Source organism: Cervus canadensis, chromosome 15 (assembly GCF_019320065.1).
Source record: "Cervus canadensis isolate Bull #8, Minnesota chromosome 15, ASM1932006v1, whole genome shotgun sequence".
NCBI lineage: Eukaryota > Metazoa > Chordata > Mammalia > Artiodactyla > Cervidae > Cervus > Cervus canadensis.
This window is the reverse complement of record NC_057400.1, coordinates 7,958,377-7,975,172: the sequence shown is the minus strand read 5'-3', so window position 1 is coordinate 7,975,172 and position 16,796 is coordinate 7,958,377. Positions and strand designations below refer to the sequence as shown.

At 49.2% G+C, this 16,796-nt stretch overlaps 1 protein-coding gene across 1 annotated transcript in view; it reads left to right on the top strand.

Annotated features, from left to right (window-relative positions):
* Window positions 1–15,907, top strand: part of MARCO (macrophage receptor with collagenous structure) — a 35,714-nt gene extending 19,807 nt beyond the window's left edge. Inside the window, exons 5-13 of the mRNA XM_043487869.1 lie at window positions 1,937–2,035; window positions 2,146–2,181; window positions 2,655–2,753; window positions 2,847–2,909; window positions 11,808–11,852; window positions 12,719–12,817; window positions 13,315–13,359; window positions 14,070–14,246; window positions 15,620–15,907. Coding sequence (XP_043343804.1) covers window positions 1,937–2,035; window positions 2,146–2,181; window positions 2,655–2,753; window positions 2,847–2,909; window positions 11,808–11,852; window positions 12,719–12,817; window positions 13,315–13,359; window positions 14,070–14,246; window positions 15,620–15,750 — 794 coding nt within the window. The 3' untranslated portion in view covers window positions 15,751–15,907. The remainder of the gene's footprint in view (window positions 1–1,936; window positions 2,036–2,145; window positions 2,182–2,654; window positions 2,754–2,846; window positions 2,910–11,807; window positions 11,853–12,718; window positions 12,818–13,314; window positions 13,360–14,069; window positions 14,247–15,619) is intronic.
* Window positions 15,908–16,796: the final 889 nt, after the last annotated feature.

Here is a 16,796-nt window from a genome sequence, read left to right as displayed (position 1 = left end):
TTCCGGTACTTTCACCAGTACTACTTTGCTTCCTAAGGTGGTCCTCTTTGTGGAGACATGGAAGTCATAGCAACACTCACTCAGGCCCACACCAGTTTCAAGAAACCTCCTACAGGAACTTCCCTGGCAGTCCAGTAGTGAGGACTCCATTCTTTTGGGGTTCAATCCCTGGTTGGGGAACTAAGATCTTGAAAACTGTGTGGGAGAGCAAAAAAAGAGAAAAGAAACCCCATACAGTCACACAGGTGCCTTAAAGTGATGACCCTGACTGGCCCAGAGCAGCAGGGCACCAACAAATGCCTCAGGAAAATAATTCCTTGCATTGTCCTAGCCTTTTGGCCCTTCTGCTCAAGTGGATGCTCTGAAGGACCAAAAACTTATTTGCTCTTTGCATCTGAGGCAGTTGTAAGGGACTTCCATTGCAATCAAGGTTTCTATGGCTGTTTTGTCTTCCATCAAGGAATAATCATTCTCTAAGTATCCTAACCACCTCAAAGAATCTCATTCTCAAGACTTACACCTAACATCTCTCAAACCTTAGACCCAGAGAGTTCTGTACAGCAGTTGCTTCTTTGCCTCCACTCAAGACCACTATGCCTACTTTCCTTATTCATTAGAGAGGAGGCCAGGGCGTTTCTGTGTTCTCCCCAGTTCTGCTGCTGCTGCTGCTAAGCCGCTTCAGTCGTGTCTGACTCTGTGCGACCCCATAGACGGCAGCCCACCAGGCTCCTCCATCCCCGGGATTCTCCAGGCAAGAACACTGGAGTGGGTTGCCATTTCCTTCTCCAACGCATGCATGCATGCTAAGTTGCTTCAGTTGTGTCCAACTCTATGCGACCCTATGGACAACAGCCCACCAGGCTCCTCTCTCCACAGGATTCTCTAGGCAAGAGTACTGGAGTGGGTTGCCATTTCCTTCTCCCTCCAGCTCTGGAATCATGACAATAATGGAATAGAGCCCTTTAACCAAATTCCATCTTAACAAGCCAGTCCTGCCCCCTGAGGGAGTTTCTAGGATTGGGACTCTGCTGATGGTGGGACCTCACCAGCCTTCCCCAGCCAGTGGGTACCGATGAGCAGGCCCTTTATGGGTGGCTGGCTAGTTCAGGAAGCTGTTGCTGAGCCCTGTCCAGCGAGGAGCCTCCCTCGATTGATACGCTCTGAACAGCCTCAGGAAGGAGAGGGGAGTGATGGAGGACAGAGGAAAGGAAGGACTGGGGCAAGCCCGGAATACTGATGACAAGTGGAAAATTTGAAACCTTGGCCACCAGGTGTCTGAACCACTAGGGGGATAAGTGCTGTTGCAATGTTTTTCTCCCCATCAGCACCTCAAAGCTTCTGCTCTCAGCACTTGAAATCTGCTTTCTGGAATATTCAGAATTCAGTTTGGGAAGTTTAAAAAAATAGTCCTCCAAATTCAGACACTGAAATAAGCCAGGCAATGCTGATGGAGAGCTCAGCTTCTGGGACCTTCCACTTCCCATCAGCCAGGCCAGGTCCTCTCATCCATTTTTCATGAGTTTATGCCTGGTCTCTGGGCAAGATGGTGTGCTCCTTGAGGGCAGTCATTGTATCTTCCACTTCTGGGCACCAAGGGGTTCAAGGAGTCTGAGTTTAGAACTTGAGTGGGACCGGAAATATCAGAGTTGGATGTGGTGGCCGGGCTTGCCCTCCTCCCATGGTGGTGGTGGTTTAGTTGCTAAGTTGTGTCCGACTCTTTGCGACCCCATGGACTGTAAACTGCCAGGCTCCTCTGTCCATGGGATTCTCCAGGCAAGAACACTGGAGTGGGTTGCCATTTCCTTCTCCAGGGGATCTTCCTGACCCAGGGATCGAACCTGGGTCTCCTGCACTGCAGGCGGATTCTTTAACTACTGAGCCACCAGGGAAGCCCCGCCCTCCTCCCACGTCTGACCACAGTTTCTTGGTTTTTTAGGAAGAAAAGGAGACACGGGCATGAAAGGAGACATGGGGGTCATGGGACCCCCCGGAGCTCGGGGGGATAAAGGTGACTCGGGAAAGCCCGGTTCCCCAGGTAAGTGTCTGCACTGTCAAGTCTGCTGTCCTGTGGGTATTCCCCTTTTGTCTAGCAGGCTGAAGCTAGAGGGTAAAAATACAATCCCTAAAAATCCTTCTGTATTTTAGGAGTGGCTGGAATTCCTGGAATCAAAGGTGATCAAGGTAAGAATTGTAGGAATGGGCATCATTCCAGGTACTGTCCCTGTCCTGTATTTGACTGTAATATTAACCCAGAGCCTCTGAGATTTTGTAAAACCTGGCCCATCCTTAAGAGGAACAGAGCAGTATTCAGAGGGCAGGCCTAATTGATATTCTTTCAGAGAGCTTCTCTTCACTCTGCTGCTCAGGCCTGTGCAGCCAGACACTCACACCCCGAGTTCTGAGTAAGTCCATAAGCTTCAAACCCTGCAGCAGTGAATGGAAATAAATTAATAAATTGCTGAGACTGTAATTCTCCTCCCACTAATAGGGCTAGTTTAAAGCTTCTAAAGGGAGATCTTTCAAGCTGCCCAGGGAATATTTAAGGTGTTAAGAGATGCATGTGCCACTGCAGAGAACAGAGGTGTGTTGAAAGCATAGGCAGCCAGGCCCTCTGCCAACCACCCCCAGCCTTCTATTCATGACTTTCCTTTCAGGACCACCTGGAGTGAAGGGTCTTCCAGGCTTTCCAGGAGCTGTGGGATCCCCAGGTGCCAAGGGTGAGACTGGCAGCATTGGCCCCCCTGGGCCAATAGGTGAGGTCCTGGGTCCTGTGGTGGGTGTGGGGAGTGATGTCTGAAGACCCACCCAGCCCAGCCCTGACACTCTCTGTGGCATCTGTTGTCCAGGACCACCAGGGATGCCCGGGACACCAGGAGTCGAAGGTGTGAAAGGAAGCAAGGGGGACACAGGTAACAGAGGCTGTGGGTAGGTGGGCAGGTGGGGTTTCTGGGTGTCAGTGATGGACACGGAGCAGGACTACTGCCCAGCAGGGCCATCAGAAGGAGGCAGAGCGTCTCCTGTGCTCTGGCCCCTGAAGCATCTGGATTTAAGAAGGGCACTTCTCTCTGCCAGAGCCCTTTGAGTCCAAGGCCCTGTGGCTGTTTGTCTCTGCCCAGAGTCCATGAGAGACCTTGAATGCCACAATCAAATCTCCACTGGCAAACAGGAGGGGGTGGTGTGGGCACCTTGCTCGCACTGTCTCCTGTCCTGCCTTCCAGCTGTGGATGTGGAGTCCGCTCTCTCCACTGACCTGAGGTGGGGCCCCAAGGGTCAGGGCTCTGGATTTGGGCAGCAGTTGTCAAAAAACCCTGGCGGCTCAAGAGGGTAAAGCATTTGCAATGCGGGAGCCCGGGTTTGATTCCTGGGTTGGGAAGATCCCCTGGAGAAGGAAATGGCAACCCACTCCGGTACTCTTGCCTGGAAAATCCCATGGATGGAGAAGCCTGGTAGGTTACAGTCCACAGGGTCACAAACAGTCGGACACTACTGAACGATTTCACTTTGTCAAAAAACCCTTCTTGCACATTCTCCCAGGGGGGCCCAGGCTGAAAGGAGGGACCCACAGTTACCCAACTCACAGAGACTAGTCCATGAACCATCACGCCAACTTAGTCAAGGTCGTAAACCAGTAGGCCAATTTAGTCAAAGTTATAAACCATCCTACCAATGTGGTCTGCTTTATAAACAACTGTTAAATTTGCTAGTCACTAAGTAAGTCCGGGCACCCATAATGATCTAGGAAGTCTGGTCCACTGGAGAGTCTAGAAAGTTGGGCCTCCAAGACACATAAGACCTGGTTCCTGCCCTCAGACATACAGGCTGGTACAGGAGACAGGCAGACTGACTGTCAGATGGCGTCAGGCCCACTCTGCTGAGGGTTTTGCGTGGAGGAGTGCCACGTGTCATTTAGGAAGCCAGGTGCAGGCCAGGAGGTGCTGTGGCCAGTGCAGGGTGAGGAAGGGCTGGGCATCTTCCAAGGATGTCTGTGGACAGTCACTGCCAGTGTGGAAGGTCATACTTGAGTTAGACAACCTGGACGCCTTCACCCCAGAGCCACACTAGAAACCCACACTGGGAGCAGGCCCTCTCATTTTTCATTGATCAAGTGGTCAATGGATTGATTGATTTTTTTTTAAACAGATGTGACTTGGCTCTGTCAAAATCTTCAAGTTCACAGTGGCCCCTGGTGTGGGTAGCAAAATGTAGCATCTTGCACGAGTGATGGAAGAGCTGGAGTTGAGTCATGGAGGATGACTAGGGCTTGGCCAGGGGGAGAGAGGAAGGCAAGTCCAGAGAAAGGGAACAGAGCAGGTGAAGTCTTGGAAGGTGAGGGAGGGCTCTGTAGGTCGGCATCCCTTGAGTCCAGGTCTGGCATCTGGTGGAGGTTCGGGAAGCTCTGGCCAGAGAGCTGGGCAGGCCACTTTCTGAGCCTAGGACTCTGGGCCTTTGACATTTGGGTTTCCCCTGAAGGGTGTCAGGAGCCTTGACACAGGTGAGTCCTATACACACTGTCCTTCTAACCCATCCGTCTTCAAAGCTGCTTTCCTTTTCACAGATGGTGGGTCAGGACAGGCAGGGGCTCTGCTACCCAATCCCATGTGGATGCTACCTGAAGGCTCTCAGCAAAGTCTCGCCTTCAAGGCTCCATCTGGGTGTAGTGGTCAGGCAACCCCAATTTATTGGCTGCTTCTTTCTGATCTTATACTTCTGTCTTTCCTGTCCCAGATCTTAGGATTTCTGATTCTGAGGCCTAAAACTGTCTTACCCCTGAGTTTTCTGCTTGGCTTCATGGCGATGTTGGCTTTTCTCCCTCAGTTATAAATTTTGGGGGGAGCCCCTGAACCCCATCCCCCCTTTGCCAGACTAGTGATTCTTGCCTAAGCAAGAGTACTGGGTGATAAAACAAGATTTTATACCAAGCAGCACTGCACCCACCTCTCAGGTCCCCAGCCTGTGTCTCCCACTGTCCGAAGGTGGGGAATCTTGCCTGCACTCTGCATCCTGGGAGGGTTTGATTCCTAAAACTCAAAGGGCATTTTCATGATAGCTCAACAGGATCCACACTCTTGTTAGAGCTGCTTCACAGTAAGAGATGCAGCTAGGGTTGGAATCCAGGGCTGGCTGACTCAAAACTTGGGGCCGCATCCATTATACTTGATCATGCTGCCTTTTCCCTCAAACAGCCTGAGAGCACCCCCACCCCATCAGTGCATTCCGATGAGGAGCACCTTCTCTCTCTACCCAAGTCCTAGAAGGATCAGAGCAGAAGCTTCAACAGCTTCTTCCACTCTTAGAAGGAAACAGAGCTGTCAGGCCCTGCTATAGTTCTTTGTTATTTACCCAAGGTCCCACCCCAAGATCCCACAGACACTTTTGATTGACTGGGAATCATTTTACCTCCATTATCAAGTCCCTTGGGGCTGCTAGTGGTAGAGAACCTGCCCACCAATGCAGGACACATAAGAGATGCAGGTTCTACCCCTGGGCTGGGAAGAGCCCCTGGAGAAGGGCATGACAACACACTCCAGTATTCTTGTCTGGAGAATCCCATGGACAGAGGAGCCTGGCGGGCTACAGTCCACAGGGTCACAAAGAGTCAAACATGACTGAAACAGCTCAGCACGCACACTTGCATATTAGGTGGGCACCTTTATGGGAACTTCCATCAGCCACGCCTAGTGGTGAATACCAAACCTGGAAAATTCTAAAGGTTATTCCTTAACTCCAGTTGCTCAAGTGAACACGATGAATTGCATTTTCAATTTGGGGTGTATGATGATCATAACTTATTCCAAATTGCATAGGTTTCCCACTCAAATCCAAACGTTTCCCTTGATCAAGTAGCAGATGGTTCACATAGACAGCTTGGATTCCCGTGGGACCATAACCTGGCTAGCTGTAGCCAGGGCTGTGTATCATCCTGAAGTCATGGGTTAATGGACTTTTGGAGAGGTCAGATTTCTGAAGTGGGAGAAGGAAGGGAGGGTGGGAGCCAGATCTTCTCATCATGGAAGGCAATTTCTATTTGTCAATGTCAGGATGTTGGTGATCCCCAAGCTAGAGGTACTGCAGTATTTGTTCAGTTTTGATTATATCAAGCCAGTTTTTCAAACTGATGTATTTCCCATTTTGTAAATAAAATCATCAGTCTCACAGGAGACTATCCAGCTGCATGGGATTGAAAACAGAGAAATTACGGTCCCTTGAATTAACCTACGTAACAGCTAGATCTCATTTTTGTGCATGTATGCTCAGTTGCTCAGTTCTGTCTGACTGTTTCCCACCCTATGGACTTCAGGGACCAGGCTCCTCTGTCCATGGGATTTCCCAGGCAAGAAGACTGGAGTGAGTTGCCATTTCCTACTCCAGGGATCTTCCCAACCCAGGAATTAAGCCTGTGTCTCCTGAATTGGCAGGTGGATTCTTTACCACTGAGCCACTTGGGAAGCCCCGTTATTGTGCATTAATTACAAAAGAAAGAAGTCTGTTTATTATTAACAACACCTCTAAGCCAGGTACTCTGTTTGAGCCTTTACTCCCATGATCATAGTGCATCCACCCACACAGCTGAGTTTCACCATCCCTACCTCACAGCTGAGGAAGTAAAGGCCTTTCCTCGGGGTCTCATAGTTAATATACACTGAGTCCAAGATTTAATCCCAAGGTCTGGTTCCAAAATTGTGCTTTTCTAAATTTTGTTGTATAGAATAGCATAGAGTATAGGACACAGAGAGATCAGAAATGCCCATATTTTCCACCCCACAGTAGATGGGTCAATCCTAGTTTAGTCACCAAATCTTCCTACTGTTTTAAACACTCAATAATCACACTCCAACCCATTCTGGTGGAATATTTCCCCATGTTTACACCTCTTGAGAAAAAGAAGCCATCTCAGAGTAAAGATGGCAAAGAGGAGACTCCTTCCATTCTGTTGGGAAGAGAGACTGCATAGCTAATATTTAAGATAGGACATTATCACCGAGAAGAAATTTTTCTAATGGTAGTTCCTTTCACCATTCACAAACCCCCAAAACTTAGTGTTTTCTAACCTTTGATCTTTCAAATGACTGCAAAATCACTCGACTTCAGGAAAAAAATTTTTTAAAAAATCCACAACAAAACTAATTTTAGCTCTAAATCCTTTAGCCATTTTGAAAAGTAAACTTTGTTTGAAAATAAGGAAGGGCTCACTTCAGCTTGTGATCATGGCATTTCTCTTTCTACCTCCACATCTCATGAAACGATGTTAGAAGCAGCCAAAACATTTAAGCTCCAAAATACCAGTCTGATCAAAATTTCTCCATCTCAACAGTACTCATGTCTAAAATATAACAAGAATCTGAATTTTCTATGTCCTTTTATGTTTCTTTTGAGGCTAAGCCAATGTGCCAATAACTTGAAATCTAGTTCTTCATCTGTATTTTAAGATGTGTTTTACTTTTAAAGTAACAAAGAATAATTCAATAGCAATTAAGCCCTAGATCATGAATACAATTTCTCAGCTAATTTCATTCCCCGTGTCTAAGTATTGAGTTAGTCTAAGAATTTATTAAATTCTCCCAACTCATATTACTAAATTGCCACAGATTTTCCCTCATTTTCCTGTTTCTTAGAGACATTTGTAGAATGTTTTGGGTCCCTATCTACCATCTGACTTATCAGACAACTCTAAGTTGTTCGTTATTAAATTAACCATAAGTTTGCCAGGCTGCACTTAGCCTGTAAGTTGGGATGGTATTGGAGGAAGTTTCCCAACGTACTGGAAATTTCTACATTAAATCAGAGTCAGTAGGCCTGTATATTATGTTGGACTTATCAACTAGCTAGGTGATGATAGGTTGATATAGGACCTTGCAAGGCTTTGGTTTGCTCCTCTATGGAGTATGGGGAAAGGTCTAGAATAATACCCAGGTCCCTGACAATTGGCCAGCATTCTGGATTTGAAACAGGCAATTTCCCCTGATTGAAGGGAAAGATTTTAGGCAGAGTACCAACTGAACATGAAACAATAGGAAGGCTTGTGCTTTTCAACTAAACTATTTTCTTGGGAGAAAATTATGTCTCTAAATAAGCACCTTGCAAATAAACATTTGGGGCCCTTTCAGCTTGAGCCTGTGACACCCAGGGAATCCCAGTTTGCTTGTGGTTAAGAGGACAAACTCAGCATTCCTTCCCTTCCAGTGTAGGCTTACAACATGCACTTCTGAACATGCACTTCTGTTTTTCAGCCATTTCTCCTTCTCCCTGATCCAATCAGGATACCACCTTGATTTATAGCAAAGTAATTACTAGTCCTTGGATCCATGCACAGCCATTCAATGAGCACCCTCTCAGGGTCAAGGGAGGCCTGGAGAGAAATCACACAAAACTCAATTCCAGTGTTCTCCCCTTGAAGAGGGGAGTTTTGAAGATAAAACCTACACCTATTATATATCTGTTCATACCTATTATACATTTCTTAGAGGGCATTTTATCAAGGGCCAGTGGGTTCCGTGAGAGCTCAGCCAGGGGAGGGGTCATTAGTTCTTTAGAGACAGGAAGTCTTCTTGGAGGAGCTGAGCTGTGAGCTGGTCCCTGAAGACTGAGTGGGATGTGTTTAGGGAAGTGGTTACTCAAACCTTGATTCCTGGACTAGAGGCATCAGCAATACCTGGAAACTTGTTAAAAACACAGCATCTCAGATGCCCAAACCAGATGCACTGAATCAGAAACTCTGGGGTGGAGCTTAGCAAGTTGTTTTTTGCTTGTTTGTCTGCTTGTTTTTAGAAATGTAAGGGAGAAGGATTTTTAAATATTTTTATTTCTTTATTTGGCTGTGCTTGGTCTTAGCTGTAGCATGCAAACTCTCAGTGTGGCATGCATGTGGGATCTAGTTCCCTGACCAGGTATCAAACCCAGGGCTCCTGCATTGGGAGCTCAGAGTCCTAGTCACTGGACCACCAGAAAAGTCCCAGAAAGTTTTTAACAAACCTTGTACAGGGGACTCTGATGTTCACTGTAGTTTGACTACTCATTTAGGAGTAAGCGATGGCCCAAGGCTACTGAAAGTCTTTGGAACCAGGTGGAGAGCCCATGTGAAATTCCAGGCGGGAGTGAGCCGGCACGCTGGTGGAACAAGCAGCCACAGTGCCCAGTGGGAGGCCAACCCTGGTTCCCAAACCCAACTTCACCACTCCCTCTCTGTGTGACCTGGGATAAATCACCTAGCATCTCTGAGTGTAGACTCCCTCCTCTATAAAGAGGGAAATGGCACAGCCTAGCAGGGCAGCTGAGAGATGTATGGGAAGCCCCTGACAGGGTGTCCAGCATAGCGCATGCAGGGGCAGATGCTTAGTCTCTAAGAGGTGAGGGGCTGGGGAAAGGTGTGAGAAATGAGGTGGGAGAGTCAGGCCTCGGGGACCATGGACCTAGTGAGCCGGGGCTTACCTAGGGCTCCTGCTTGTACAAGAAATTTGTTGTTTGGGGCTTTGGAGGCTTCTTAGGTAGTGGGGAGGCAATCAGGAGAGATCACAGTGTGAGATGGCTTCAACCTTGCATCTAGGGACAGGCTCTTAAGGTAAAGATTTGTGCAATATGGCACCCTTTAAGATGAGATGGTGGGGGGGGGGGTCAAGAGTCTAGATATGAACCATTTTTCTATTTAACAACCAAAGACAGGTTTCTGAATGCGGTTTCTCCTCCCTAATCTTGACACCTGCAATTCAGATGCAGGTAAGCACAGAGGATGACTTCCCAGGTGGCTCCATACTAAAGAATCTGCCTCCAATGTAGGAGAGTCAGGTTTGATCCCTGGGTCAGGAAGATCCCCTGGAGGAGGAAATGGAAACCTACTCCAGTATTCTTGCCTGGGAAATCCCAGGGACGGAGGAGCCTGATGGGCTACAATCCATGGGGTCACAAAGAGTCAGGTACAACTGAGCGACTGAGCACACACCTAAGTAGAAAGTCCACATCTGCCGCCCCTGCTGGGCCACTTACGATCAACAGCAAACATTTAGGGGAGGGGGCTTCCTGGGCAGCAAGGCTGGAGCTCCTGTGGGGCCTTTAGCCCCAGGGTCCCAGGTGCTCCCACTGGAGGAATACATACAAGTTCCAAAAGGGTCCCCAGGGTCTGCATGGCACCACTTGCCAGACACTAGGCTTAGGGCTTGACACAGATGACTTCGTTTCAGTCTCATAACCATCCCCGAGGCAACCAGCAGCTCAGAGGAGAAAGGTTAGGCTGATGGAGAGGGAACTGGACTAAGTGTCTCGGAGGTGGATGCAAACCCAGGCTATCTGACTCTGAGCCCTGTGCTGCCTTAGGAGGAAGCACATCATCCATGGGCAAGGCCAGAGAAGGTATTATAGTCGGCAACATCTAGCATCATAGCAGCTTTCACAGGCTTGATCCAGTTCTCCAGGAGACCAAAGGGGTGAGACTTTCCAAACAGAGGGAACAGAGGAAGCACAGCTGGCCCAGAGTGAGCTGGGGCCTACCTGCCAGCTGACCTCAAAGTTCCTCCAGCTTTTAGAAGAGGCTCTCTGAGACTCAAACTGGTCCTCATCTCAAGAATGAGGGGCAAAACTAGTTGCCCTCTCAGATCTTTCCAGGCCTTCCAGCCTCCCTTAGTGCCCAGGCCTGCAGCAGCAGCTCCGAGCTCCTCAGCCCTCTGAACCTCCTCCTCAGGCTAGCCATCTGAAAGGCAGCCAGGAGCCAGGACCCCTTGTTCATCATTCCAAGAAGGGATCCTGAAGAGGCCTGCCAGGCCCTGCCTCTGCCCTCCACTGACCAGCACACAGTGGGTGCTCAGGAAAGCCAGGAATTTGAAGTGGGGGGCAGGAACGTCCCCCAGGCGATTCACAGTGAGAGTAACTGTGTTCCTCTTGGTTCCTAGTGACCATCCAATGAGTGGGTTTTTGGTTAAAGCCGAGCTGGCTTGTTGGAAGGGACCCCAGTCAAGATCATGGTGGAAGTACAATCCCATTGTTACCCTCAAGAAACTGTTATTCATGATCAGTAGTGAGCTTTACTTTCCCCAAGTTTGCGTGACTGTCTTAGAGAGTCCTGTTTCCCTGAAACTGAGAGATCATGGAGTTGCTAAACCAATAGGTTATTATCCCACAATAAGTAATGACCCGTCATGGTGCTGGGAACAGTGGGCCTTCTACATAAGTTAGTGAATAAAGAGATGAATGGAGGAAGGAAGGAAGGGAGGTAGGGAGGAACTTTCACATCAGAACTGCAAATAGGATCATCCCAAATAATTGCAGTGATTATTTTTCCATTTTCTGGACATGAGACCCTTTAGCTGCCTAACTGTTTAGCTACAGCGGGGGCCACAATGAAATAAACCAATAGACTTATGGAATATCTACTGAGGGTGAGAGACTCCCAGAGCTTCTAGTGGCCACTGAGTCCCCTCCACAGTCTTTTAGAAATAAAAATAACTTTATTTTCAAAATATCTCTCAATTTTTTTCCAATAGAAAATCTTTTTTCCATTTTTTTCCTTCTTTTGCAACAAGAAGGAATAGATATCAAGCCAGGTTATTACTGGACAAAGAAAGCCAGTTACTGAGTGTGGGGTCTGCTCACCTAACCCAGACCTTCATCCACCACGTTTCTATTTCACCCCAATACACGTCCCCATTTATCTGCAGTCTGTCTGCTTTTATGCTCTGCTAAAGAGGCTTTAAACAATCGAGGAGAACCAATGTACCTTTCCATCTGCATTAATCAGACAGAAGGTAGAGGTTGTCTAAGATTAAAAGTGTTTAATATCTAAGTTTTATTATCTTCTTCCCTTTGCTGTATTTTGATCTTAGGACTTCAAGGACAGAAAGGAACAAAAGGAGAATCAGGATTTCCAGGTAAAGCACTGGCTTCATTTTAATTTTCCACAATAATGACTGGAAGGATTGTCTGAGGCGGGTTTTGTTGACCCTGAAAGCAGGGCTGTAACCACAGTAACTTTCCACCAGAGTGCCGAGGCCTCCAGGGCTCTGCCTTTCAAGCCTCAGGCTCTTCCAGTGATAACCCAAGGGAAAGGGTATAGAGACGGGGGTGGAGTTGAGAGCGAAAACTGTAAAGAAGCCCCGGGAGCTGCCTCATGGCGGTGAATTCAGGCTGCGCAGCCGCCGTGGAGCTAAGCAACCTTTCTCTCCAGTTCCCAAGATGGTTGCCTGGCCTGTATCTCTTTGGTCCATCTCCCTGTTCACTTTGGCCCTCAAGGCACCCCCTCCTCCTGCTACTTCTCCCAGGACTATTGTTACAGGCCTCGTCGTCCCCACCCTTACACACGGCATTTCTAGTCTTCTTGCCGGCCCCACCCTAAGGAACCAAAACAAAAACTCCTCAGACACATTTCCTGAGCAGTCTTTATTACTCCTAAGGTGGATTTTCTTTTCCTATTCTAACTTAATAAAGGGGAAATTGAGGCCTGGACATGTTCTAGCAAATTCTCCCAGAATGGCTTCCACATAATGGCCCCATGAAGACCAACAACTTCAGAATCCTGTCGGCTCTTTTCACCCTCTTCTCCCCAGAGTTTACCTGGGAGGTGGGGGGATTGGGGCAAGGGCAGCACTCTGCCCCTGCCCCCAGGCTGAACATCCAAATAGCCCACTGATAGGGGTGGGGGGGCCCTCAGGACAATTTATTCATTAAACACGAAGGCTGTTAGTTTCCCTTGGAAAGTAGATGGGAGCATCTGATGGCAATGGTCTCTCTCCCCCAGGCCTCGCAGGCATGAAGGGAGAGAAGGGAAGCCCAGGCCTGGGAGGCCTCAAGGGGGCACCTGGACCAAGTGGCCAGAAGGGAGAGCCCGGATCGAGAGGTAAGGTCTCGGCTTCTGACATAAGAGTTCAAAGGAGAGGCCTGTTGTAAGGGGTTGGGAGTGGTTTTCAGAACCAGAAGGCTAGAGGTTTAGTGGTTCTGTGGAGAAGTCTCGTGCTGGGCCTGCCCTCGGCCCGGAGCTTACAGGTGACTAAGGCACAGCTGGGCACTCGGAGCAGCAGGTGACAATGTGCCGGCACCATGCCCAGCCCTGGACCCTACAGTCCCCGTGACTGACCTCAGCAGAGACCTCCCACTCCATACCTCTTGAATGTCCTTCTCTAATCTAGCTTAAGTCCTTCCTGCTGTAGCTCAGGCCCATTTCTTCTTGCTCAGCCACGGAGATCCATGGCATATCCAGTCCCCCTTATGCCAGGGGGCCAGCAAAGAGGGAGGAGAGAGTCCGACCCCCAGCACTCCTCCCCACTGGTGGCAAAGGAGAGCAGGGGTTTCTGACTTGGTTTCCTTCAAACTGTGCGGTTTTTCTCCTCATGACAGGAGCTACTGGGCCACAAGGAGCCAAGGGAGAAAAAGGTCAAAAAGGTAATTGCTATTTCTGTTCTCTTTAACGTATGCTATAGAGGCTACTCTGTACTTGAAAGTTTTGTGTGTCCTGGGGGAGAGGCCTTGGTTCTCAGAGAGGTTCCTCATTTGGGGGGAAAGCTAAAAGGCTTGTCCCTTGAATAAGCCTGCCTGTGTCCCAGAGCCACAGGTAACAGTTTCTCTCCATCTTTCCTTGCTTCTTCCCCACCCTCTTCTTCTCTCCCTCTCTTCCTCCCTTCTTCCTCCTCCCTTTTTTCCCCTCCACAACACAAGCAAAACATAGTGGGCTGGATCTGCAAGGCCAGCTGCAGAGGCGCCTGCCCCTGTGGCCTCAGGCCTGTGAGCCTCAGTGCACAGAGGCCGCCGATAGTGCTGGAGCCGTAACATGGGATCTTACTGCTGTGAAGACAGCCGAGCAGAAGACTTCTTTTCCCTAACTGTAGGACTTCCAAGGCAAAAAGAGAAGGGGGAGGCAGAGGATGAGCTGGTGAGATAGCATCACCGACTCAATGGACACGAGTCTGAGCAAAGTCTGGGAGACAGTGAAGGACAGGGAAGCCTAGCATCCTGCAGTCCATGGGTCGCAAAGAGTCATCCACGACTGAGTGACTGAACAACAAAAGGACTTCCAAAAATTAAAAGGCCGAACCTGCATCTGCCCAAAGCCCGGTGCTGCTTCCCTCACCTCTCCCCGTGTGTTTCGTCACCAGGCGACTCCTCATTAGCCATCCGGATTATTGGCTCTAGGACCCGAGGCCGAGCTGAAGTCTTCTATAACGGTGCATGGGGGACAATCTGCGATGACGGCTGGGAAAATGCAGATGCCACCGTTTTCTGCCGCATGCTGGGTTACTCCTCTGGAACTGCTATCTACAATGTGGGAGCTGGTGAGTGAATCAGTCCTCAACCAGGAGTCTTTTACTTTTTTTTTTAAGGTATTGATGTGAGCTTTCTCTCCTGGGTAGGGTGTTGGCACCCATCAGTTGCAAGTGACTCATCGTGATTGGCTTAAAAGAAAGGGATTGGTTCAAGCAACTGAAAAGTTTTGCAACTCAGGGCCCCAGTTTACATCCTTCTGGCTGGCAGCCCCAGGAGAAAGAAGGCTCTCTTCCCCTACAGGGACAGAAGTTGCTATCTATCCAGCCTTAAAACCAGAATGCCACATGTCCAACAGTGTTTGTGAGGGATGCTATCGGAAGGACAGCTGAGGGGTGTAAGCTAGGAGAACAAAGATGCCAAGCAGGCAAGCACAGTGGTCATCTCAGCTCTCTGGAGCATGAAGGCCTGGGCAGCCCAAACTTGATCATCTTCAAGGAGAAGGGAAGAGACAGCAAATCACAGGGACTTTCTAAAATCAGTTTTGGAAAGATGTCCTGGAGTGATGGAGACTCAACTATGTTTTGCAGCAAAAGGTCATTTTCTTTGGCCATAACAGTGGACCTGTGCTTCCCTGTAGCTCAGTGGTAAAGAATCTGCCTGCCAATGCAGGAGACATGAGTTCGATCCCTTGGTCGGAAAGGTCCCCTGGAGTAGGGCGTGGCAACCCACTCCAGTATTCTTGCCTGGAAAATTCCATAGAAAAAGGAGCCTGGTGGGCTACAGCCTATTGGGTTGCAAAAGCAACTTGGCAACTAAACAACTAAACAACCACCAAGAGCTGACCTGCCAATGACACTAGGCTGGTTTCTCCTTCTCCTGCCCCCGAATCTTCTCTGCCCTTACCCTTCCCCCTCCACCCCACCAAAAATGCATACCTACTTTTTAACCTGAGTCTAGTTGGATTATAAAACTCCTTCAAAATACACATTTCCTCCCACAGATTAAGCCTATATAGATTGTTACACTGTAGTATAAATTACTGGAATCAAATAAGCCAGTGATTCCTCTAAGCTCTTGATCTGAAATCGATTATATCAGAAGGAAGGGGGTTTGAAGGAGGTATGAATGCTTTGGAACTGAGAATGACCTGATTACAAAGGCGTTTAAGGAAGAAACAAACCCTGAGAGATCCCTAGGAGACTTCAAATCATGCTTGGATTACATTTTAAATACTTGGATGAGACTTTTATCAAAGGGTAGAGAGCAGAACAGAGGCAGAGTCATCATAAGAGAGCAGATCAGTCATCCGCACTGTGGGCCTGGGCAGTTGCAGGAGAAATGATCAGTCTAGCTCCCTGTGGAAGACCCCGAGGACAGTCGGACCACACAGCTCGGCCGCTAATCCCGCACTCCTCTCGCTCCTTGCTTTCTCTGTGTCCAGGCTCTGGGAACATCTGGCTGGACGATGTTGCGTGTCGAGGGTCAGAATCGACCCTGTGGGACTGCAGCAAGAGCAGCTGGGGCTCTCACAACTGCAACCACAGCGAGGATGCGGGCGTGAGCTGCAGCTGACCCCGCAGCCCACTCACCACTCTGCCCCCAGGGTGTCCACAGCCAAGACACTCAGCCCTCGAAGGGAGGCGGTGCTCTCTGAGGGGCTCCCAGAGGGGGCTGGCAGCCTCTGAAGTGGGTTCAATAAAGCCAATAAAGCTGAAAGCGCTACCTGGCACCGCCCCGGGCTGTGGCTGAAATTACTAGCTCGTCTCTCCTCTCACGCAGTGCTTCACTGAGTCCTCATGCTCCTCGCACCCCCACCCGGTGCACAGGGACAGTGGAATCTTAGCTCAGAACCGAGGTACATGGGGGCTGAAATCCGATGGTGAAAGTGGGGCTCCCCTGTTGTCAGAATTAGTCATGACCAGCCCTTCAGTCGATCAGATGTAGCCTCTTCGTGCAGCAGTGGATGGTTCCCCCAGCACTGGAGCTACTCGCCAGCAAATGAAGAAACCTCGTGTAGTTGACACCAGGTTGCATGGAAAATAGGAACTGTACCTTTAAGCATGAAAATTTGTTCTCATTAGGACGTGAGTTCCGTATACGCAGGAACTTTCATCCATTTTATTCACCCGCGGGAGATGTGGGTTCAATCCCTGGGTTGGGAAGATCCAGCTGGAGGAGGGCATGGTAACCCACTCCAGTATTCTTGTTTGAAGAATTCCACGGACAGAGGAGCCTGGTGGGCTACAGTCCATGGAGTCACAAAGAGTCGGACACAACTAATGCGACTTAGCACAGATGCACGCACTTGTAAATGGTAGAGTCCAGGAGGAGCAGTGAAAGGGCTGCGAGAAGGAGCGGACACCACAGGGCTTCCTCCCTCAAGAGCTTAACCAGCCACCCAGGACCCAGTCTGCACTCTCAGAGGCTGCAACTGCTCAGAAATCAGCAGCAGGGTCAGAGCTGCAGGGGGTGGGAGAGCTCTCTGGAGCTGGGCACAGAGAAGGGAATGGGACCAGGATGTGAAAGCTGGTTGTTTTAATTTGGTAGAAACCTCTATAATGATGCAGGCTTGGTGCTTCAGGAGGGAAGAATGGAAGGTCAGGGAGGAAGGAAGCCTG